The 24550-nt window shown below is 34.1% G+C and overlaps 2 protein-coding genes across 3 annotated transcripts; both read left to right on the forward strand.

Moving 5' to 3' along the window:
• Nucleotides 1-14702: 14702 nt before the first annotated feature.
• LOC133285028 (uncharacterized) lies at nucleotides 14703-15476 on the forward strand. Of its 2 annotated transcripts, none has more exons than XM_061482175.1 (2): nucleotides 14703-14889; nucleotides 15018-15476. In XM_061482175.1, the coding sequence occupies exons 1-2, from the start codon at nucleotides 14793-14795 to the stop codon at nucleotides 15143-15145; spliced, it is 225 nt and encodes a 74-aa protein (XP_061338159.1). In that variant the 5' UTR covers nucleotides 14703-14792; the 3' UTR covers nucleotides 15146-15476. The 2 variants fall into 2 exon arrangements, with proteins under 2 accessions (XP_061338159.1, XP_061338160.1); XM_061482176.1 differs by having other exon boundaries at nucleotides 15021-15468.
• Nucleotides 15477-20612: 5136 nt separating this feature from the next.
• Nucleotides 20613-23841, forward strand: LOC133285026 (large ribosomal subunit protein uL18c-like). The gene is made up of 3 exons (XM_061482173.1): nucleotides 20613-20881; nucleotides 21974-22135; nucleotides 23549-23841. Exons 1-3 carry the CDS (start codon nucleotides 20705-20707, stop codon nucleotides 23696-23698), a joined length of 489 nt encoding a protein of 162 aa, XP_061338157.1. The 5' UTR covers nucleotides 20613-20704; the 3' UTR covers nucleotides 23699-23841.
• Nucleotides 23842-24550: the final 709 nt, after the last annotated feature.

Genomic DNA, 24550 nt, shown 5'->3' on the forward strand with positions numbered 1-24550 from the left:
GGGCTGAAGAAGAAGCATAACACTATAGTAGCGAAAATGGGAGCCAAGAGGTCATTTTTTTTCACTCCTTTTACAACGTATTCAAATTCTTTTTCTCAGGTGGAAGCAGGTACGATGAATGTGAAGGCAGTGGCAGTACTGGGAGCGGTGGAAGTGGAAGGATATTTGTCAGTGATGAAGACAAAGGACGTTGGTTTGCAGAGCCTGATATTGATAGAAAAGCCTCTGAATTCATTGCTAGATACTATGCCACCAGAGACACTAACTCTGAGGACCAATTAGCATCTTAATTTTTTGTATGAATTCATGTTTCTTACTAAAATTTCTTTTGCCTTTCAAGGGAGTTGTGTAGGAGAATGTTTAGAAATATATACGTTCATGATGTTGAATTACCGTTCTCGTGCATGATCTATATATCGCTTTTCAAGTTAATTAGGGATATCATTTACTAGTATTAGCATAAGTTTGCTATATAGTTTCTTGTATTAAAATTCACAGTCGTAGTTTTTTTTTTTTTTCCAACTTTTCTTAAGTTACACATACATGCACTAGCACACATTGACTTATTTAATTATATATGCTTATACAATCATTAATTTGGCAAAATCATGACGAAGAGACGCGGTTTCTTGTTAAGAAGGGAATTAACTTAGTTGTATGTATGTACAGTTGTACACTATATATACATTAGACAGCTATAGCAGGAGTTAATTAATGCATGCAAGTTTAATAAATACAAGTATTATTATGTTATTCGCATTCTAATCGTATTCTCTATTTAATTTTAAAAAGAAAAATTAAAATATCTATCTTCTCTCTGAATTAGAACTCTTTTTGAACAATTGAAAAGGTCAAGTGCTAAAATAATCTCGTATGTGATTTTTACGTGATCAATGCTCTTCATGATTCCACTCAGCCTAAAGAAGGAACCCTCTCCCTCTGTTCCCCATAAAACTTTCCTCTTTTGCAATTTGATATAAAGAAGGATTATATTTACAAAAATTTTATTTACAAACTACACTATGTTCTACTTGGGTAACACCCTGTGTATACTCGGTTTGTTATCATATCATCGTATTAAGCTACGCTTAATTAAATTGCGGAATAAATTTTTCTTTTCAATTATGACGTCATTATCGTTAACCAAGTTGATTACTTAGTCCTTTTTCATAAAACACTGTCTGTATGTAAGTTGCAATAAAGCTAAATACACTGAATAACCTCATGACATAAATAAGTGAGTATCTAAGTCACGGAACTACAACACGTAGTCCGGACCATAATCCTTATACAATTATACAACTCAATACTAAAACGAAACATAGTCAATCAATGTGGCATGGACTTAACCCCCGTTTTAATGGATGTTCATTAACATATTTTAGACTTAGCTTATCAGTCCTTAACTCAAATGATCCAAGTTTCCCTTTTTAATGGATTAAATAAGCTTAAATCATGAAAATACCAAAGGGGTGATCATGGTATACCTCAAGGCTTTGAAACTCAGAAAAAGACACTGACTTTGACAAATTTTCCATAGCAATTTGCGAGGGAATTTTCATATGACAAATTTCCCTCGCAAATTTCGTCGCTGACCGTTTTTGCGAGGGAATTTTGCTGTTTTGCGAGGGAATTTTTCCCTCGCTAATTGTGAATTTTCTAGTAGTGACGGATTACACTGATTTCAACAAAATATAGGCTTTTTGACCCTTATAACCCTTTATTAATAATTAATTACCAAATTGACCTTCATTACAAACTATTTCAAAAATTTAACCCCTTAAAAAAACATGACACCAATCTGCCCCTGTTTGACCGTTGACCACCAAGCCTACCCGGGTACACCACTCCCTACCCGGATATTTTTTGAAATTTTTTGCCTACCCGGATAGGTAGTGGTGTACTTGGGTATTGTTCTTCGCACCTGGGAAATTGCTTGAATTATTTACCCGGGTAGGGAGGAGTCTACCCGGGTAAATCTCCACATCTTCATCTTCGTCTTCTTCAATCTCTCTCTCTTAAGTGGGTTTGCTTTTGTCTCACAGAAATCAGGTTGGTCTTTTCTGCTTCTCCTTCTTTCTCTCTCTCTCTCAACTGCTGTTCTTAAAAATACTAATTTTGGTGTTGTTCCTGTTTTGGAGTCACCTTTGATTTTGACTGAATTGTTATTTACTTAAAAGTTTTAATTTAAAAATTTGTTTATTTTTTCTGGTAATGATCTTGTAAGGTAGTACGAGGTCTTTAATGGTTCCTCAAGTGGTTGAGATTCTTCTATCTTTTTTCTATTTTCAGACCCAGATCTCAGTTTTTCCCACCCACTATTGTTGCTTCTGTATAATTTCTTTCTAGAACCGATTTGTTTCCATTTTTTTATTTTTTATGTTGCTGTTTTGCTTCTCTGTTTTTGTCTTTAATGGATTCCAAAATTTGTTAAAGAATAGAACTTGTTCTGGGTTTGCATTTGGCTAGTGCTACAGGGAATGCCTATTTTTGTATTCCGCCATAGCTTTTGGTACTTATTTGTTGTTTGTAGTTGAACAATTACTAAGATTCATCCAATGTACTGAACTCTGTAGTATCCCTTGGCGAAAATTCATAAACAATTGTTAGTATGCTAACTCGTAGACGAAGATAAAGATGTGGAGATTTACCCGGGTACACTCCTCCCTACCCAGGTAAATAATTCAAGCAATTTCCCAAGGGCGAAGAACAATACCCGGGTACACCACTACCTATCCAGGTAGGCAAAAATTTTCAAAAAATACCCGAGTACACCACTACCTACCCAGGTAGGCAAAAAATTTCAAAAAATACCCGGGTAGGGAGGGGTGTACCCGGGTAGGCTTGTGGTCAATGATCAAATAGGGGCAGATTGGTGTTTTTTTTTTAGGGGGTTAAATTTTTGAAATAGTTTGTAATGAAGGTCAATTTGGTAATTATTTATTAATAAAGGGTTATAAGGGTCAAAAAGCCACAAAATATATCCTAAAGATTTATACCTAATGCCCAACATAGACCAACTCGTGGATAATTTAGCCAAGTTTTGGTTTCTATCTTTTATAAACTCTTATTCTGGCTATAATCAGATACAATGTATCCAGAAGATCAAGAGAATACGACCTTCATTGTCGAAAAGGCCAATTACTGTTGTAACGTAATGCCTTTTGGGTTGAAAAATTCAGGGGCCACATATTAGAAAATGATGAACCGAGTATTTGAAGATCAACTCGGCAAGAATTTAGAAGTTTATATAGATGATATGATTGTCAAATCAACAGATCTTGCAAACCATATTCAATATTTGAATCAAACATTTGAGAAGCTTAGAGCTCATTGAATTTGGTTAAACCCGATTAAATGCGCATTTGGAGTCCCGGCTGGAAAATTTCTGAGTTTTATGTTAACCCACAAGGGGATTGAAGTGAACCCGGACAAGTGCAAAGTTGTGCTAGACATGAAGGCCTTTAAAAGCAAAAAGGAAGTTCAGCAATTGACGAGTAAATTGGCTTCCTTGACTATATTTTTGCCAAAGTCGGCTAAGAACGCGCTCCCTTTCTTCAAGTTGTTAAAGAAAGAAGCTGAACATGGATGGAACTCGAATTATGAGTCTGCGTTTGAAAAAATCAAGAAATGTCTAGTAACGCCATCAGTTCTTTTAGAACTGAAACCAGGAGAGGTACTAATCATATATTTTACTGTTGGAGAAGAAGCAACAAGTGTTGTGTTGGTGAGAGAGATAGATAAAGGCCAAGAGCCAATATACTTTGTTAGCAGCGCTCTTCAAGGCCCTGAATTGAGATACCAAAAGTTAGAGAATGTGGCATTTTCCTTACTTACCACAACAAGAAGACTATGGCTATACTTTCAAGGACATCAAATAGTAGTCAGAACTAACCAGCCAACACGGCAGGTATTGCATAAGCCAGATTTGGCTGGAAGGATAACTAACTAGGCAATAGAGCTCTTTGAATATGATATAACCTATGAAACTCGACATGCCATTATGTTTCAAGCACTAGCCGACTTTATAATGTAGCTTACTCCATCTGATAGAGGAAGCGCTGAGAAGGACGACATGTGGAAGGTTTATGTTGATGGTTCATCAAATAATAAAAGGAGTGGAGCTGGAATCATAGTTGAAGGTTCAAAAGGGGTTTCAATAGAACACTCCCTACATCTAAATTTTCAAAAATCAAATAATCAAGCAGAATATAAAGCCTTGATAAATGTGCTTATGCAGGTAAAAAAGTATTGGGCAAAAAGAGGTCAAGTTTTCAATGATTTTCAGCTTGTCATTTCACAAGTTGATTGGAAATATCAAACCAAGGGTCCTCTGCTGATGAAATATTTAAATAGAGTGAAGGAGATTTGTTGCTACTCACGGCAAGTGCACCGATCGTACAAGTAATATAATGATTAAGTAAAAGATCGTTCCCACGAGGATTACGGTTCAAGCACCAATTCACTATCGCAACTTAAGTTGGACAATCAAAGTTGTATTTGGAACAGAATTTTGGATTTGGAATTTAAAACATTAAACTCAAGAATTAAAATAAGAATTCAAAGATGTGATTTACTCTAACGAATCAAGTATAAAAGCAAGAAATTAAAGATGGGATTAGCTAATTTAAAAGAACGTAGCTAGGGTGTTGATTTCCTTTAATCTCTTTATTACGTTTGAATTCCTTCTTAATGTTAATCGTCCTTAATATCAATCTAATCGATTCTTTCTTATATAATTAGAGCTCAATTCCTTGTTACTCTAAACCTTCACAATCCTGGAAGAACCCTGGTTCCCCGGTTATACCCCAAGAACATAAGCATTAAGTTCAAGAATCTTAAATATAACGCAAACCATATGTCTATCCCTAGAATCATAACGTTTACGATGAAGTTATCAGATATGGATCACACACCAACATCCCTATTGTCATGCATTTACCGATGATCATTATATAAGATTCAAGCCTATATAAAGCATTAAAAACAGATAACTTCATTCATGATATAAAGGAAAATTAACAGACGAATTGTTCAAAGCATAATAAATCGACTAAAATCCATCTAACCCTAACTACTTAAAGAACTAGCCAGACATAGCAAAATCAAGAACAAAAGACAATATAAAAGCTCCCCCAAACTCCATAGGTGATTGGTGAATCTTGAATATCTCCAGTGAAAACTTGACGTTGATCCGTCTCCGCCGCTCATGAACATGAATCTGATGTTTCTCCACGTTCCTTCAGCCTCCAAGCACCCAGAATTGTTTTGTAATATGAAAGTTATGTAATTCTGGTCCCTAATGGTCTTTTTATTGGCCAAGAGTTCGTATTCTAGTTGAACACCTTGAATGGGCCTAAGTTGGACCTGTCGGGGCGCTTAAGCTTGCTTTACCGCGCTTAAGCCCCCTAGGAAGGTGATTGCAGATTTGCGTTCTCCTCGACTAGGGATTTTCTTCTGGACGTGCGCTTAAGCCTTGAGTTGGGGGCTTAAGCGCCCAGAGGCAGTGGCCATTTGCGTATTTTGGAATATTTTGGGGGCTTAAGCTCCACATTGGGGGCTTAAGCTTCCTCTTCAACAACTTGATGATCTTGATCTTCTTGGATAGATCTTCATATCTTCTGAATTGATCTCCCTTTATCCATATCTTCATATTTGACTCCATTTGTCAACAAATCCCTTAAAATTAGCAAATATTATTTAATTAAGTAACAATCAGATAATGTTCATGATTATCCTATTAAAACCCTAGTTTTTGACTTGTTCAATTAGATAATTCATATTATTTTAGTCCATAAAACAAGATAAACTAAAGGTTTATCAAGATAATATCCGAGTTTGATGAAGTTATGATCACTGACATTCCTCAAGGAGAGAATAGCAGAGTTGATATCCTGTCCAAATTGGCGAGTACAAAGAACCCGAGTAATCATAGAACCATGGTTCAGCAAACAATAGTGGACCCGAGTTGCGTAATGGTTATTACGTCATTAGAAGATTGGAGGCAGCCAATCATTGTTTATTTGGAAAGAGGATTTTGCTAGAGGATTTCGTAGAGTCCAAGAAATTAATCCAAAATGCAGTTATGTATACAGTGGTAGAGGATCAACTATATAGAAAAGGTCGCATTCTCCAATACTTAAGTGCTTGAACTCGGTAGAAGTCGAGTACGTTTTGGCAGAGATACATGAAGGAATTAATGGTCAACACATGGGAGCCAAAGCTCTAGCTCAAAAACCTCTTTGAGCATGGTATTATTGGCCAACCATAGAAGCAGAAACGAAATATCATGTAAAGAAATGTGGCAACTGTCAAAAATATTTCAGGATGATACTTTCTCCTTCAAAGGAATTGACATATATCTCGGCTCTATTGCCCTTCTATAAATGGGGAATGGATTTTGCTGGGACCATTTAAAGCGGCTGAAGGACAGTTACGATGGTTTTGATTGTAGCTGTTGATTATTTCACGAATGGATAGAAGCTAAACCCGTCACTACTATTACCTCGGATAAAATTCAAAGAATTTTCTAAAGAAATATTATTTCCAGATTTGGAATTCCAACTGAGATAGTGACGAATAATGGAACTCAATTTACTTATAAGAGTTTCCAAGAATTGATGGCTGATTTCAAGATTCAGCATCACTTTGCATCTATTGAACATCCCCAATCAAATGGGCAAGTTGGAGCTGCCAATAAGATAATTGTGGATGTACTTCGAAAACGGATGGAGGATGTTAAAGATAGTTGGGTTCAACAACTATACTTCGTTTTATGGGGATATAGAATGAGTATCCAAATAGCAAATGGAGAAACTTCGTTCAAACTTACTTATAGATGCCAGGCTATGATCTTGGCTGAGATAGGAGAGCCATCGTGGAGGAGAATGAAGACTCTTAAAGAGAAAAAATAAGAGAATAGTAAAGCTCTGACAGTAGAGTTAGATATGATAAATGAAATCAGAGTCTCGGCATATTGCCGAGATGTGGCAACCAAACAATTGGTAGTAGCCAAATATAACAGAAGAGTAAGATCAAGGTCATTTGAAAAAGATGACTTGGTACTTTGAAGAGCAAATATTGGCAACAAGAATGCTAAAGATGGGAAGTTGGCTGCAAACTGGGAAGGCCTCTATCGGGTAAGAGAGAAACTCGATAAAGGAGCTTTCATCCTGGAAAAATTAAAAGAAAAGCTAATCAAGAGAACATGGAATGCGGATAAACTGAAGATGTATTACAGTTTAGATTTGAGTTCCATGGACAGGCTATTTTGAATATTTTTTCAATTTTTAGGAGAATTATTTTTGCTTTTATTGGGATTGTCTAAAGTCGACTATATCGACAAAATCATGTAATCAATATTATTTGAATAAATGAAAAAATTCTCATTGGAAGTTATCCTTATGATTATGATGCATTAATATACAGATCCGAGATAAAGATGTGATTTGTCATAATGACTCTGATCAAGTCGAAATGTTCAAAATTATGGTCATTGAACCAAACTCGAACATGTGATGGAATTGCCATTACTTTGGATAAAATCTTGGTAATGAAACTCAGATTACAGATCGAGGGAATCAAAATGTACCTTCGCAAATAGAAACTTTGCAAAATGCCAAGTTAAAATAAAAAACGTCATGGAAATTAATATCTGACAAAGAAAATTGCAGAATCCATATAATATAGATTGACAATGGCCATGTCAGCAATAATACTCAAAATTCATATCCGAGTTAATAGATATAATGAAATAATCTTGTTATGGTTTAAAAAGCTCGAAATTATATCTGAGTTACTAAATAAGCCTAAAAATCTAGGTGAATAAAACTATATTATCAAGGAAAAGATATTAGCTAAAAAGCAGTGCATGCAGTTAGTAAGTAATGTGAAGTCAGAAAATATTAAAAATAAAAAGAAAAAAATTAAGAAGAATCCCGGCAATATTCATTGCAACATCAAAAGGGGCTCCAAGGCCCCAAATAAGAAATACAAATAAAATCGGCATCTCGGCTCTTCATTCTGTGGGCTTCTCGGATTGATCTAGCATCTCAGTACCTACCTCGGCAGCAATATCCTCAGTAGCAACCTTCTCTTCTCCTTCGTTCCAGTCCACATCTAGCTGAGTTGCAGAGTCACCTACAGAGACTGAGGGGAAGGGATTAATTATCCATTGCTGACGTAGGCCATGTGATGCAACCCATCAATGTTGAGTTTAATGCCAGGGTTGAAAAACCTAATCTAAGACAAAGCATTGTTGAAAGAGACTAAGATAGCCTTCTCAAGCTCAGTACGATATTGTGAAACCTCGGCTTGATAAAGGGAAAGATTGTCTACATCCTCTTTCAACTTTGTCTCAGTAGATTCAAACATCACCTTGAATGACTTCATGTTCTCAACATTGTTGGCATGAGTCAATTGAAGAGAAAGGTACTCAGAATTAATTGTCCTAAAGTCCTCCTTCACCTTGAGAAGCTCCTCGTAAGTCTTGGATTTCTCCTCCCTGGCATCCTTCATCTGGCTGTGAGCCTTGCTATACTTATTTTTCAAAGCAACAAAAGGCCTTACCAAAGAAGTCATTTTCATCGAATTCAATTCAATCACCTCCAATTCCTTAACCGCGGCATTATAGAAAGGATTTGGATCATAAAAATGAACAGGAGGAACGAGAACATTGTGGAGATCGCTGCTGACTCCAACCTCCCAAATGGCACCTTGGGAGAGATCAGATGAAGGAGGAGGAGAATGAGTCTAAGTTTTTACTGCCAGAGCTTGGGAAGAAGCACCAGCAGGAGAAGTTGAAATATCTTCTGACTTGTCAGTCGAAGTCCTTTTGGACTTATCTCCAATAGCGCTCTTCTTAACCCTTGAATCAGGGGTCTTGCGTTTCTGGGATGTTAGATCAGTCGCCGAGATCTTCTTACCATGACCCAACGTAGCTAGGAAACTCGGCTGCTCATTTTGTTGTCCCTCCATATTTGGAACTGCAAAATTAAAACAATATAACCATGTAAAAAATGGGATCTTGGCACTACAAGTATCAAACAGATAAATAGTAGAGAAATGATTCTCATTTCCAAATCTAACTCGTCTTGAGATTTGAAAATAAATGATGCCACGCTAATATAACCATATTCCTTCATATATGCAAGCCTGGAGACAACTGTGTTAACCTCAATATTGGACAACTCGGATACGTTGAAATAATAACTGGAAGGAGAAAAGTTACGATGGTCAGGAGACCAATATAATGGGAATTTCCCCCTGCATCCTCGGCCTCTAGGGAGCGAATGAACCAGAGTTCTTTTCTGACTTGAGAAGTAACTTTAAAAAATTTATTTTTAAAGTTCTTAAAAGACTCGAAATTGACATGAAAAAGTTTTCTTAAAGGATGACCTCGGATAACCCAACCCTTTCTTTCCGGAGGCTCACGGCATGTACGGGAAGTAATGGCCTGAAAAAAGAAGAAGAGGGAAATTGTGCAGGGCAAAGTTAAATATGCACATAAACGCTCAAAAGCTTTGTACAAACCCCAATCATTGGGGTGAAGTTGGGTGGGAGCAACGTGGAGATGATTCAAAACACAAATTTAAAATTCAAATAAAGGAAATTGAAGATCGAGTTTTGTGAATAAATCTCGGTAAAAGAAGAAAAATGAAGGCTCATCCGGGTTCCTCCCTAAACAAACCAGCACATTTTCGTGTAGAGGAACAATGTCATAATTTTCTAATTTGTCGACATTGAGCTCGGTTACATCCTCCACGTTCATCTCGGACAAAGTACTTAATACTTCATATGTTACCTAGGGATACTAGGATATAAAAGTGGTAGGCGGACATTCAGAATCCGACTCAGCAGTGCGAGATTCTCCTATAATCTCTGACAGAGATGACCCCATAAATACCTAAAATAAGAGGAATTATAGTCAGAAGAAATTGATGAGCATACCTGAATCAAAATAGCTACTAGATAGAGAATCACTAGTTGATAGACTTGTAGTTTTATCCGATATCGAAATCAAATTATTTGCATCATCAGAAGCCGAGTTTGATTTTGGAAAATTTCCATAGCAGAACTTGACAAAGTGGACTCAGCTAAAGAGTCACCCTTTTTCTATAAGTTTATAACTCAAGATGAAACAAGGGTAACACGAGTCACTTTGAGCACCCTTATACGAGACTCGAGGTTTTGAAATATGATGGGAAACTTTTTTGGTTGGGATAGATTGACCTTGACCTCGGCTCCTATTACCAAGAGAAGCTTGGGTATTTATGGTAAGTCGACCTCGACACCAGTTCCTAAAAATATTTGATCTGGGTCTCTTTTTAGTGCTTCCAGCATGTTATCCACGAAGCATTGCTTCGTATTTTCCTCTTCGATTCTGGGTATCCCCCAAAACCAATATCGAGGCCCATGAGGGATCCTTTTGATTTCTTCCTTCTCATTTCTAACAAAGGAAAAATAAAAGGAACTCCCTGGTATTTCCAGAGAAATGGGAAAAATCTATATGCTTGCCAACTCATAAACACTAAAAATGCTACACAAATTCAACAAGCATTACAGAATACAATACAATATGGGCAGAAAGCAAGGAAGATGCAAATGAAGAAAACCCAAACAAACAATAAATACGCCTGACAAGTGAAGATGAAAGAATATGAACACTTTCAATATTGAAAATACAATAATGAAAAAGGAACGCTCAGGGGATAAATGGTGATATCTCAGTCGATTGGATGGAGAAAAACTCTTGGAAGCGCTTCACAACAAACTTTTCGTGTTGAAGAAGATGAGAGGAAATGCAAACAGAAAGCCTCTCAGAAACTGCAAATGAAGAGTGAAGAAAATAAAAGGGGGAAATATGAAATGTAAAGTGTAATTACGAGAGTTATGAATAACAAACAACAAGGGCTTAAGTGTTAATTCACCCTAAAAGTAATGATTAGATGGATGAAACAACCTAGCAACAACAAGCTACAACAAGCTAGAAAAATTAAAAGTCACCACGTGTAAGGATTTCATCATTATGTGAAAAGTATGAAGTTCTTATCTCGGAACTATAATTCTGCAAACAGCAGAAAACTGAGAATTAACTCGACTCATATAGAATCCCAACATAAGAAATTATGTAAAGATTAAGAACCAGGTTCCAGGCAACTGTTATGGACTCATATGTGAGACCTATTTATTATAAAGTCCAAGAAGGGGCAATCAAATTACAAACCTGGTATAATCAAAGGAGGCTGCTAGAAGAGGCACAGAAGGTCCAGAATCCTAATACTCCTAGGTAAACTCTATAAATAAGAGGTAGAGCCTACATGTATGATTATTCTCTCTCTATTACTATTATGTTGTCACTGTGCACACACACTACCCCTTTGGAGAAAGTTGTCTTTTATTCTTTTTTGTACTGTGATATGCTAAACTCAAGGGTATCTAACTCATAGTTACCTTAGAGAAAACACCTAGATCCAAAAGTAACTCACTAGCCTATTAGGCTAGACATCTCTGTCTACAGGACAAAACAATTCCTTTTCCTTTTCCCTCGCATTCAATAATGAATTGTTGTTAAACCTAACCCTAGAGAATAAGTTATAATACTTATAAATTTTATAATCACAACTGTACATTTTTATAGAGTTTTACAGTATAAACAAACCACTTAGATTTATTCATAAAAATAAATAGCTATATTTTCATTTTTACTTAGTATATACTCATAAAAAGAAGTAAAGTATTACGTACTCATAAGAGTAAAGATAAGAATGAATAGCTAGCCTAAATTAAATAACTAATAGAAAAAGGTCTCCAAAAAAAAAAAACGGACAAAAGATGGATGTAGGGACAAATTCTCATGCTTTAAGAGACAAAAATGCACATAATTGCGTACATAACCCATAAATTTTCCAAGAAAAGTTGAGGCGTGAATTAAATAATGGAATGGATATGCATAGCTTGGCATTTGATGATTGCATCCAAGCTAAGTCCTTGTTAGTGGTACGTTGTTCGTCTCTAGTTGGCAATTTGGTTTCCACCAGATTGTACTTCATGGTGCACTTTGCCAACCCTCTCTTTGGACCCTCTTCTATTTCGTCCTCTTCAAACAGGGTTGGTCAAGGCCATGTTTGTGTCCACATCTACCACTGCCCTCCCTCCCAAGTTATAGGCTCGTTCTAGCCAGTTGCCACCCACAATGCTCCAATCATTATCAACTTTAGGATTGGTTAAGAATGGGTCATAAAGTGAAACATGACCCATAATTTAGGCCACAACAAAGAGAAATTACTAGTACACTTATGAATTCTCATCATAATTATCTTTTTACATAGATATAATTTGGAGATAATTGATTCGGGCTTTGAGTTCTAGTCCAAAAGCCTTTGACGATGTCAAAAAGTCCAAAATCCCATAATTATATCATGTTTAACAGAATAACTAATCATATGCCAAAGAACCTCCCAATATTCTTCATAAATAGACATAAATAATGATACATGATATTTAAAAATTAAGGGGAAAATAAAATAAATGTGGTAATAATAATAGGGTTTAAATTATTTTATGTTATTTGAGAGAATTTTCTCATGCAAGTGACACATGAAAAGTCGTGTGATTCTTTTTTCTTTTTTTTGATTTTTTTAAAAATGATGGGACTCACATGATAATAATAGCATAAAAGATTTCTAAAGAGGAAAAGTAAAGACCGACCATCCATTAAATTCCCAAACATGCAGTCTGTCTACATGTGAAAACCACCCATCAATCATCTCAATTCATTGTTAAACAAATGTATTATTTTCGTTTATAAAACAACAATCATAGCAGCAATAATAATCGCTGTTCAGGTGTCAGTCACATTGCATGTGAAAGGGAATAAACATGTCTATGTACTTAAATTGCAATAACTTGTGCATTTGCAAAATTAGATCAAAGGGGATGCACTGTAGCATTGGGTTTCTCTGCATATTATGGCAATTACTTTATACCATATGATGTACTTAAAAATGCAAATGCATCTCATAAAAGAGTACAAGCTTTGCTTCAAAGAAAGCATAGCACAATGAATTAACCCCAATTTGGATATTCCACTGACATGAGATTCTATTCTTTATGGGGTTTTAGATACCCAAGGATGGTTACGTAATATTTTGACTTTTTTAAGTTTCGGTTACTTTCAACATAACCAAAGTGTTTATATTATTCTGAATGATAATTTCTTTGTTAAGATATTGATTTATGCAGATGTAACCTATGATCAGACACACTTTGAAGGGAAGGTGTTGAGGTTTTCAAATCAAATGAAACTGCATTGGTAAGCTAACAATATATCGTTAATTAATGAAAAAATTATTTGTCGTTAGTTGTGTTTTTTTAATTTTTAACTCTATGTATTATTGATAGTACATAGTTATAATATAAAAAATAAAAAAAAATTCTTTTTTCTTATTTTTCAGTCATATCAATTGACGTGAAAAATAAATAAAAAATTATATTATAACTATATATTATCAATAATATATAAAGTAAAAAACTAAAAAGACATTACATCGAGCAGACATTCAACCCTTAATTAATTGGCATTTTTAAAGTAGTAATGTGGTTCCCTTGGATGTAAGTGAATGTCATGTCAAACCCATGATTACAATCAACGGCACCGTTGCACTTGTGTTCACATTGTGTATGAAATTTTTATTTTTTATATCTATTTGTGAAAATTTATATTAGTCCATAGGCTACGTTTTCAAAGCTAAAATATGGGCATTTTTACGTCAAAGTGAGGGGTACTAGATGGGGTTGAAAATGAAATGCTTACTTCATAGAGACCCCACAAGGTTTGGTTTTTCTTTTGGTTTGCCTTGAGTTCAGTCTTCTATGTTCACATTCCCCACTAAAGCATGTGGGCATCACATGCCATGAAATGGGGAACTAATCCTTTGTCCAATGACTTAACTTATTTCATTACAAAGGGATCAGAATTTTCAGATCAGCATTGGGGTTCCTCCCTTCATAGAATAACTGTATCATTGCTGACCCCAAGGAGATAAACTAGCACACCCAGGACTTATAATTTTTGCTTATCCACTTGTAGTCCTACACCACACAACATATAAACAATACCCATGTTCCAAACCCACAGAAAAAAACAACCTAGAAACATGCCAAGAGGAAAACTAGCGGTGTATGAAACTAGGAACTATTAAGGTTAAAAATGGACAAGTGAACATGAAGAGTTGTACACCAGGTGTATGATTTATTTCCTAAGAGAGAAAAAGGAACCAAATGAAAAAAAAAAAAAAAAAAGTTGTAGTAAAATGGCAGTGGGGGACCTTCCACGAAAAGACCACAGACTAACTTACATAGCAAAAAAGAAAGAGGGTTTAACCCCTTTTAACAATAATAATAATCATTATCATCCTAACAACAAGAATAATAATAATAATAATAGAATCCATTAGAAAAGAATTCACGTGTAAGGAGGTCTGTGAGGGAGCGTGCAGCATGTGCTTAGGCACAGTCGGCGACCTTTTGTTTGATGAGATAAGGGAACTCAATAAAAAGGAGTGATGTTCCTTCCATCTATAGCCTCATCTCACGGATCTTGCCTCTCTCTCTCTCTCCTCATCTCTGTGTGTGTCTCTTTGTTCCTCTCCCACTTACTATATTATAATTCTCTTACATATACATACTCTTGGATACTGGATAGTATATAAGTCCTAGAGAATACAGTTATTGCTAAGAGACTTAGCACCAAATTCAAAGACTTATATCAAATACTAATTCAGTTACCCAGTATGGCATCTTGGAAGAAGACCATCACATCCCCATTCAAAAAAGCTTGCACTTTCTTTAACCAGCAACCACCAAGGGACGATAAGAAGTCTCAAACAGGTGTGTACATGGCATAATATTTATTCAACATAAATGTCTTATCTGAAGCTCTTGTGGGTCATCGATTATTAATTATATCATGTATCCATGTTATATTGATAATTGGTTAATTTGTATATATGATTCAGCAGAGCAAGAGAACCGTGTAATGGATCTGCATGGTGAAGTTATGGCATGCGGTTATGAAGATGTTCAAGTTATGTGGTCTATCCTTGATAAGTCCAAATCCACATCCTGCAATATAACTACTACATAACTTGAGCCAACTCTTTCCATTTACCAAGCAAACAGTAAAAAAAAAAAAAAGGTCTAATGAAACAATTAGCATATGTTTTTGTATGCTAATGTTGGTCATGATTGCATCATACTAGCTTGTTTTAGCTATCTGACTAGCTTTTGAATCTGGTATGAATGTAATTCTCATTGTAGAAAATGAAAAATGAAAAATGAAAAAAAAAAACAAAAAGGATATGTAGGTGTTTGATAGGTTTGAATCAGTTCCTCTTTTACTTTGATGATGGTGGTGGCAGTTTCACTTTGTAATTTTTGCAAGTCAAGGTGTTATATCAATAGGGAATCCCCATGATAGATGAGGCAAAACATGGTGAGATTTTTAATGAAATGTAGATTCTTTTCTCTATCCTCTCTGTTTTTCTCTTTCTCTGCTTTCTTATTTACTGTTCAATATGGTTATTTTCACGCCAGACATGAGGTAAAATCGGTCAGAAGGTAATTAGGGAATTAAAGGTGGGTTAAGCAATTGAGTTAGAAGACTAAAAAAGGGGAGAAACAAATTAAAAATTATTATATAAAAATACTTCATAAGTACTACGTGATATATAGTTTAAAATCATGTTTTAGATAATAACAGATTAAAAAAATCAAGAACATGACAATAATGTGTTATTTAATGATATAATATAATCTTTTATGTACCATATTCAAATTCTACAAGTAGTTGTCTTAAATTTTTTATTTAAAAAGAAGAAAATGAAAATATGGTTAGATAGGTTCAATGGTTCATCATCCGAGTTTGACTAAGTCAATACCAAAAGTCCATTAGGAAAAAGAATTAGACCAGCTCAAAGAGTAGGACACGAGTTTTAAGTCCATCCGATCAAGCAAGTTCAAATAATACAACTATGATTTTTACCTTCTTTTTTTTTACTATTCACCATATGTCGTCTACGAGAAAGATAGGATTATACGTAGGGATGTAAATAGGTTAGGTTAGGTTAGGTTAGGTTAGGCTTTGACTTAAATATGTTAAGTTTGTGTAAAAAATATTGGGTCTAGCCTGGCCTGTGTATGCCTCAAATTACAAGTCTAACCTAACATATATTTAAAAAAAAAAACTTTGACCTAAGCCTGTTAGCCTGTTAAACATTCAACAAGTAAAAGAATAACTAAAATAATAGGGAAAAAAGTGTGGTATTTTAAATGACACATCTTACATCCTTCTTACAAAGAAGTGAGACCCATATCTTTAAAACTTCCCCCCCTACTCACTCTTCCATGATTTATCTCTTTCTCTCACTTAAAATGACACAATTTTGTGTCATTTAAAATGATACACACTTTTCTCAAAATAATATGAATTTATTATTCAAAATTATTGAAATAATAATTTTATTTATTTATTTTTAAATAAATAATATGATATATGTCGGCCTATAGGTTTATGTCCTGTTTTCTAAATAGGTTTATTTAAAAGCCTATATCTATTATATTTTACTATTTGTAATAGGCCAAGTCTGGCCTAATATAAGCTAGGTCGTAGGTTCCTATAGGCCGGCCTAACCCATTTACATTCCTAATTCTATGGAATCCCGCTTTACATTATTATAGGAAATAATTTCTTTTACTATTTCTCATATTATAAGAAATAATTTTATGTCAAAGTTACGTGAATTCATGTGAAAATAAGAAAGAAAAAAAAATATAAATCACATATTCTTTTATATATAGAATATAAAATTATCTCGTATAATACGAGAAATACCAATCCTTAGAGTATACACTTTTCAATTATTGTTTTATGTTTTCAAGTGCGCCAAACAAATTTGAACGGAGGAAACCTCATTAGCTTGGTCAATTATGATACAAGCAAAAGAAATAATAACAAATGCGTGCGCATTATTCGTTTGCACTCTAAATGAGGAGAAATTTCTGCATGAACTCGAGATTTGCACTAAACAAATGAGTTAGTTGCAGTACATGTTGAGCATACCTAAGTTATGTACAATATTGGGATCCATATACCTTGCCAAAAAGTGCTTGACACGACAGACCGTAGCGAGTTAAACAAGGTTTTATGAAAGGCTGAGAAAGGAACAAAAATCTTACACTTGATTTTCTACATTTTTCTTTTATTTTCTAAGATAAAGAGAGAGAAATTAAAATTCTTTTGTTTTTCTCTCTCTCTCATTTTTATAAAAAAAATATATATAAAATTTGTGTAAAAATAATATTACAGAAACCTAAAATTCTATTAGAGTATACCAAAAAAAAAACTCTATTGGGAAGATTTGCTCAAGCTACTACTAGTTTTATTAAACTTAGACCGGACATCAATCCAGCTGAGATATTGAGTTACTGGGTCACTGGTTGAACCGGTGGGTCACTGATCGGACCGATTGACCCGAATATATATATATATATATATATATATATATATATATATATATGCATTTGTTGATGGACGGACTGGGTCACATCTTGGGCTTGGGAAGAGACGGTGCTGATCAATTCACTTGAGTTTGGAGGAATAGAAAACACAAATTTGGGTGATATTTTTTGATTGGCCAAAAATCCCTGCTTTCAATTGCTTTTTCTATTCTCCTTTTTTTTTACTCTCTCTCTAAAATCCCACAACCAGGAGCGCTACACTCACTGTTTCCATGGAATGCTGAATCTGGAGCATACCTATTTGGCAACCACTCTGCTCCACTCCAGGTTGACTTCGCCAGGTCATTGACCCCCTCTCTCTGAGGATTGAGATTAGACCTCACATGCACGTTGACCCCTTTGACCCTCAAAATTCCTTGGTTGAACCCATAACTCTCGAGTAAGAGGGGGTTATTGCATCTTTTTTTTTAAAAAAATTTACACAGGGAAAAGACGTTTGTTTGATGTGTAAAAAAAATAAAAATAAAACAAAAACAAAAAATTGCTACTAACGATCTAGAATTAGATCTAAATCATTATTTTTCTCTTCTGATTTTCTCTCCGATGATCTTTGTTGTTGTGGTGGTGATTTCTCCTATCATCTTCGATCTTCTCTCTCCCTCTCCTCCGCCTTGCTGGTTCTTTTCTCTCCATTATTGATTTGTCGCACCGTAGGTGCGTGAGAAAGACAATGAGGGTCTGAGTTTGATGATATAACTTTTTATTAACTCAATTGGGATATGTGTTTTATATTTTGATAGTTTGATACTTTCATTAGCTTGTGTAATATTAACTTGTGGATGTAATTGGTTGAATTATGTTAAGTATATATTGAATCTTTGATGATTGGTGGTTTGATTTTTTAAATTTTTCAAATAGAATATATATTTATAATTTTTTAATGTACAAAATTGGGTCAGCAAAGTGACCCCATGACCCCCTGATTGACCCGTGACCCCTAGTGTGTGTGTGTCTAAATTCCCTACCAATATATATATATATATATATATATATATATATATATATATATATATATCATATTAAATGTTTTCTCCTTTTGTATGGTTATGATTTTCCACATTTAATACTTTCATGTATATATATGACAAGTATTTGACTGCTACACGTACATCAGCTGTAAAAATATAAATCCCATATATATATAAACCAACATGAAAAAAAAAAAAATAACTTCACAAGTTGGGTGTCAGCCCATATTGAAATTAGCGATGAAGTTGCTTCAGATTGTGACAAAAAGAAAATTGGACACTTTCTCCAATTGAATCATCAATTCAGCATCTCTTCATTCTTCAAGCAGAAAATATTATTAAATTTGCACTGGTCAGCCCTGGTGCATCGCTATTACTTGCTAGCCAGCAGCCCAATACTAAATTCATTGCTAGACCAAAATGACATCTATAGAGTAGTCATAATTTGCACTCACAATACACAATGTTTATTAACATTGATCAGTAATTACATTTGATTGTGATTTTTAAAAAATTCAAACCTTCATTAATAATATTTTTGCTTATTTATCAATATTTTATTGAGAGTAACTTAATTCGTTATACTTAAAAATCATTAATAAAAAATACAAATAAATATGTAGGAGTGTCAACAACCTTGTTCCTTAACATGTATATTTTACTATGTAAACAAAACTGCCAGTGGAACTTGAAGATAATAGAAGAGATTATTACCGTCAACAATGTAAAATGCCTGAGTATAACTTTTTGACATATAAAATGTATATGTAGAGTTTAGTTGGAAAAGGAGGGAAGAGGGAAAATGAAGGCAAGAGAGAGACGTGCAATTTTTTTCTGTGATTTTTCCATTACTGAATATCGTACTTCATAATCCCTAGAATAATCTTAGTAAAGCAATTAACACAAATCCAGATTAACAAGGAACTAAAATCAGGCTAAAGTTGAACTGGGTTTATTTCCTACTTAACCAGACATATAGTCCTCAAAAACAATTGGGCTGCATAGGCATTCATTTAGGCCAACGATTAGTGTCTTCCTCGGGCTGGAGGTGAGTTGGTGATTCACTACACATTGGGTTTCCTACAGTATATTTCCTGAATATTAATTTCTTAAGTCCTGAACCTGGATGTGTCGACATATTTGAATTAGTTTTCTTCATTGTTAGACATGTGATGTGAATGCTTAAAACAATATATATAGGGAGAATAGATTTTATTATGAAGAGAAGATTGAGAAAAGATTACTGAGCTCATTTTTATACGAGTGTAATAAATTATTTCTACAGTATATATATATATATATATATATATATATATATATATATATATATATATATATATACACGAACATAAAAATAAAAAATCTTATATTTTTTCTTAATTTTTGATTAACTTATATCTAATAACTTATTTAACAAATAAATTAGAATCATTAAATACAAAAAAAATAACTATTAAAATTAAAATTATAACTTATACCCATAAAATAATATGTATATATATATATATATGTGTGTGCGCGCGCATGGATAGAGGATCAATTTTTTTTTTTCATTTCTCATCACAAAAATTAAATCGGTTTATGTCGTGAATAAAAAAAATAAATTGATTTTATCAAATGTTATTTCTATTCGTTTATGTTTCCAGGAATAAAAATAAAAATAAAAAATTATATCATACACACCCTTTTTTTTTTTGGTAAGCTATCATACACACCCTTTTAATTGCTAAAAGACTTGCCATTAGATTATAAATGCACACAAAACTTCATGCTAAACAATGAGTACACAAAGTGTTGCGGGTGCTAATGTGAAAAGGATATATTATATCATCTAATCATATGATTTGATAAATTTGCCAATTTTTTATATTATTAAATTTATTAAATGAAATAACAATATATTATTAAATAACAGTATACAATTTTTTATAGTAATAATAAATACAAATTAAATTTAAAATTTTCTTGTTGTGCGACGATCATTAATAAAAAAAAAATTCTTCAGAAATAAATAAAGAACTAATAAAAGCATATATTTGAAGTACATGTCTGAAAAATAGAACAGAATCATACTAGAAGGATAAGGTGAGGGTGAGTAGTGCATAGGTTGAACCTTGAAACTGGTAACGTGTAAGGCAGTGATCAGATTACACACTACAATGCTTTCTTCTTCGCTCTCCTTCCTTCATTCTATTGCGTTACCCTCTTCCTCTTCCTTGTTCACAATTTCAAAGCCAAATCCCAAGCCCTCGTTCTCGTTATCTTTTGTGGTTGAAGCCCAAACCAGGACCTCAACGGAAGACAGGGTTGCCCGCCACAAGCGTATCAGGAAGAAGGTCTTTCATTTACTTTTCTTTCACTTTTATTGCTTCCTTTGCGTTCAAAATCTATTCTTTTCTACGAATTCGAGTAGCTACAGAACCCCACCATAATGGGTATCTCTCTTTTTTCTTTCTTCACATTGTCCTTAAATTACCCACCACTTGAGTATGCCAAATTTGAGTTCTTTTTGTCTTGTCAAAGGTTAACTATGCCTTTTCTAATTTTTATTCATTGTTGGGTCTTTACTTGCATTACTTGTTTGTAAATTTTGGCATGTACTAGTTGTTGATGGAACTTGCAGATTGATGATGGCTTCGCTTGTTATTTTAGTGTGTATTGAATGAGGTTCCCCTGCTTTATTATATTTACTTTGGTAATTATGTATTAGTCAGAATACTGGTTTTGCTGTTTTCCAATTATCCATTGTTTCTTTTGTTGATTGTGTTGTTTTGGCATGTCGTTATAATGTCCCTTGGCGAAGTCAATCCTTGCACTCTCTACCATCATTATGAATTTATGTTGTATACCAGTTTTATGTCCAATAAACTGCATATCTTATGTTTAGGTTGTGGCTTCTGTTTTGCTTCTCTGGTTACATAATTCACAGTGATCAATTAATTTTTACACATTGTCATGATGGCCTTATATGATATATAGCACACCATGCTTTGTTATCCTTCTTTTCATTGAGAGGAAGTTCATGTTAAGCTACCCTTGGGCGGGATTACCTGAGTCATTGGGAATGAGGATAATATTGTGGACATCTGTTGATAAGTTTCTATGTAACTCTTGCATGATTTTAGAAAAAAATGAAATAAAAGAATGGAACTAAGGAAGATAGAGGAGCAACCATGTAGGCTACTTCAATTTTTAGTATCACAAAGATGAACGTTATGATAGTTTCCTCTTTCATTTCACCTTTCATCTTTTCTTCTTGCTATTGCTTTTCTTGCTATAATACTTATATTTATTGAGAATATGGAAGTGCATAAGAATTGTTTGTATAATTATCTCCATGCCTTGGGAAAACAATTTCTGTTAAATGGAAATCTGCTGTCATGAAGAGTCCAATGTATATCTATTCTGGAATAATTTTGTTTTATCAGGTTGAAGGGACACCCGAAAGACCAAGATTGTCTGTCTTCCGATCCAACAAGCATCTCTCCGTCCAGGTGATAGATGACTCCAACATGCACACACTTGCTTCAGTTTCAACAATGCAGAAGACAGTTGCTGAAGAGTTCAACTACACCTCTGGCCCTACAATTGTAAGTTCCTAAAATGCTCTGATTATAATTTGATTTATGCCAGATTGGACTCAGTGTTGTGTATAATACTGAAAAATAATTTGCCTCTTTTCCTCAATGATAAGAAAATTTCCCGTTTCCTGATTGGAAGTCATAATGTTTCCTTAACAACGCATAAAATTAAACATTGATCCTGGGAAAAGAAATTAGTAATCAGTGGAGAACTAAATATACCAAAGAGGAAACTATACGTACCTTGCAAAGATGGATATTGTTCTCTGCCTCACCCTTAGGTTAGGATGGCATGGCCCAGAGGCATGCACGGCCATGCACTTATATCAAAGAAATATCTGTTACTACTGCATGTTGTCATTAGACACCCTTCATTGTTATTGTCATCTTCTTTCTCTCTCTTTTTACAATAAACTCAATACCTGTAGCTAAAATATTTTTATTGGATGTAATTTCCAAACTTCACATTGTAGCAATTAAACAATGTAGAAGGAAGAACCTTTTGGGTTCCTTGAGTATCTATGTACCTGTATTCGCATAGTAATCATTGTAAGTCAGCTTCATTTGTTGCAGTTGAAGGCTCTATTGCCTACCTCACAATTAGTGGATACTGAGTTTTTTGGCAATAGATGCATACTTAACATGCAATGATTTCCTCTGATGTTGGTGTGCTTTCTCAATGCCAATATAAAGGGAATTGTTGTGTATTCATTTGATTTAAAACACTCTAAACTCTATAGACTTACAGAAGCAAGAAACCATTTACATCCTGAAGTTCATCTCCACTTTCAATGATGATAACTAATATATTATAAATGCATTACATTTTTAACCGATCATCATGGTTCCAAATACTTTCAATATTTCCTGTTTTTCCTCAAATATGTCTATGAAAGATGTTATCAACACACACTATCTGACACACACTTTATTAATATTGAAGTTTTATGGGAGTTTCACTAAAAAATTGGGCCTACTCTCTTTTTTAGTGGAGCCCACATGAAATTGACCCATTAGAAAGAGTGTCAAACAATAGGTTGCTAGCATTGCTCATATATCAATAGATACTGAAAGAAAGATACAAAATGACTCAAATCAAAGTGGCTAGGCCACCAAATTCTGGATTTTTACAACAGGGTTCCATCAAATAAATACTCTTCTGCCTACCAACAAATTAAATTAAGCAAATAATCTTCAAAACCCACTTGGTGTTTGCACCAGAGCAGTTGTAATAGTCAAATTTCCTTTCATTATTAAATCTTTGAACTAGTTGAGTATGATGTAAAAGACATTTGTTTCTATGGTTGTGATGCCTCAGTCTCCCTTGCTAAAAAGATTTCTTGCTGTATCTGCTGTGTTTTTTTTCTTATGTTTCCATTTTCTGAACCTTGGATCTGATCCTTTCAAACTTTTTGGCTTCAGGAAGTAGCAAAGAGGATGGGTGAGATCATTGCAAAGTCCTGTCTGGAGAAAGGTATCAGAAAGGTGGCCTTTGACAGAGGTGGATACCCATATCATGGCCGTGTTCAAGTACTTGCTGATGCAGCTCGTGAACATGGCCTGGAGTTCTAAAATGAATAGTCTCTTTCCTCTTTGCATTTCATGTTTAAATTTGTAACCTAAGGATTTAACAATTCTTTTAATGACATTTCCTCTTTTACAGTGACTTTGTTATGATCCAATGACGTTGTGGTTATATTGTATGCAAATCTTATCATTAGTAGTGTTAGAAGAACATGTGACTTCACATCCAGCATGAAAGAAAACATTGTAGCTGCCAAAGGAATAATCATCAAAATGGCACAGCTGAAAACTTTTCCTTTCCAGATCACAGTAAAATTGTGTACTTCCAATAATTTTGACACAATAGTCGGAGTCATATTCAACCCCGTTTGCAGCACTGATGATTAATATAAGATAAATTAATATGACATAAACTTTAACTGTAATTTTGTTTTCAAGGGAGGTGTGTCCTGAGAAAACTAACAGGGTTCTTATCGAAAGGACAAGGAGAAATGGGAAATAGGGAATAATACATGGAGGAATTTGGACTTGTCGCCGCAAAATAAGGAATGGAAAGTAATTAACTCAGGCTAGACCGTACCTTAAAAGGTCTTATTTATTTTTTAAACACAAAGCTTGAAGTCTTAAACATAAAATTGTGTCATTTGGTATTCATGATCGAGTCATGTTTGTATCAATCTGCAATTGACCCGTTTAAATTAAACAGTTATATAATTACGTATTTACCTTCACCCCACTTTTATTTATTTAATTTGAGGTTACTTCAGTAATTTTTATTCATAAATACATTGACGAATTATTAGTATCATGTAGTATTAACTCATATAATAAACCAATCATATTAGTGTCAAGAGTTTTAACACGATAACAATTCGTGTTTCATATTGAGGATATACATAT

The sequence above is a fragment of the Gastrolobium bilobum genome, unplaced genomic scaffold (genome assembly GCF_033153095.1).
Source record: "Gastrolobium bilobum isolate Gb01-03AN ecotype WA unplaced genomic scaffold, APGP_CSIRO_Gbil_v1 utg90389, whole genome shotgun sequence".
NCBI lineage: Eukaryota > Viridiplantae > Streptophyta > Magnoliopsida > Fabales > Fabaceae > Gastrolobium > Gastrolobium bilobum.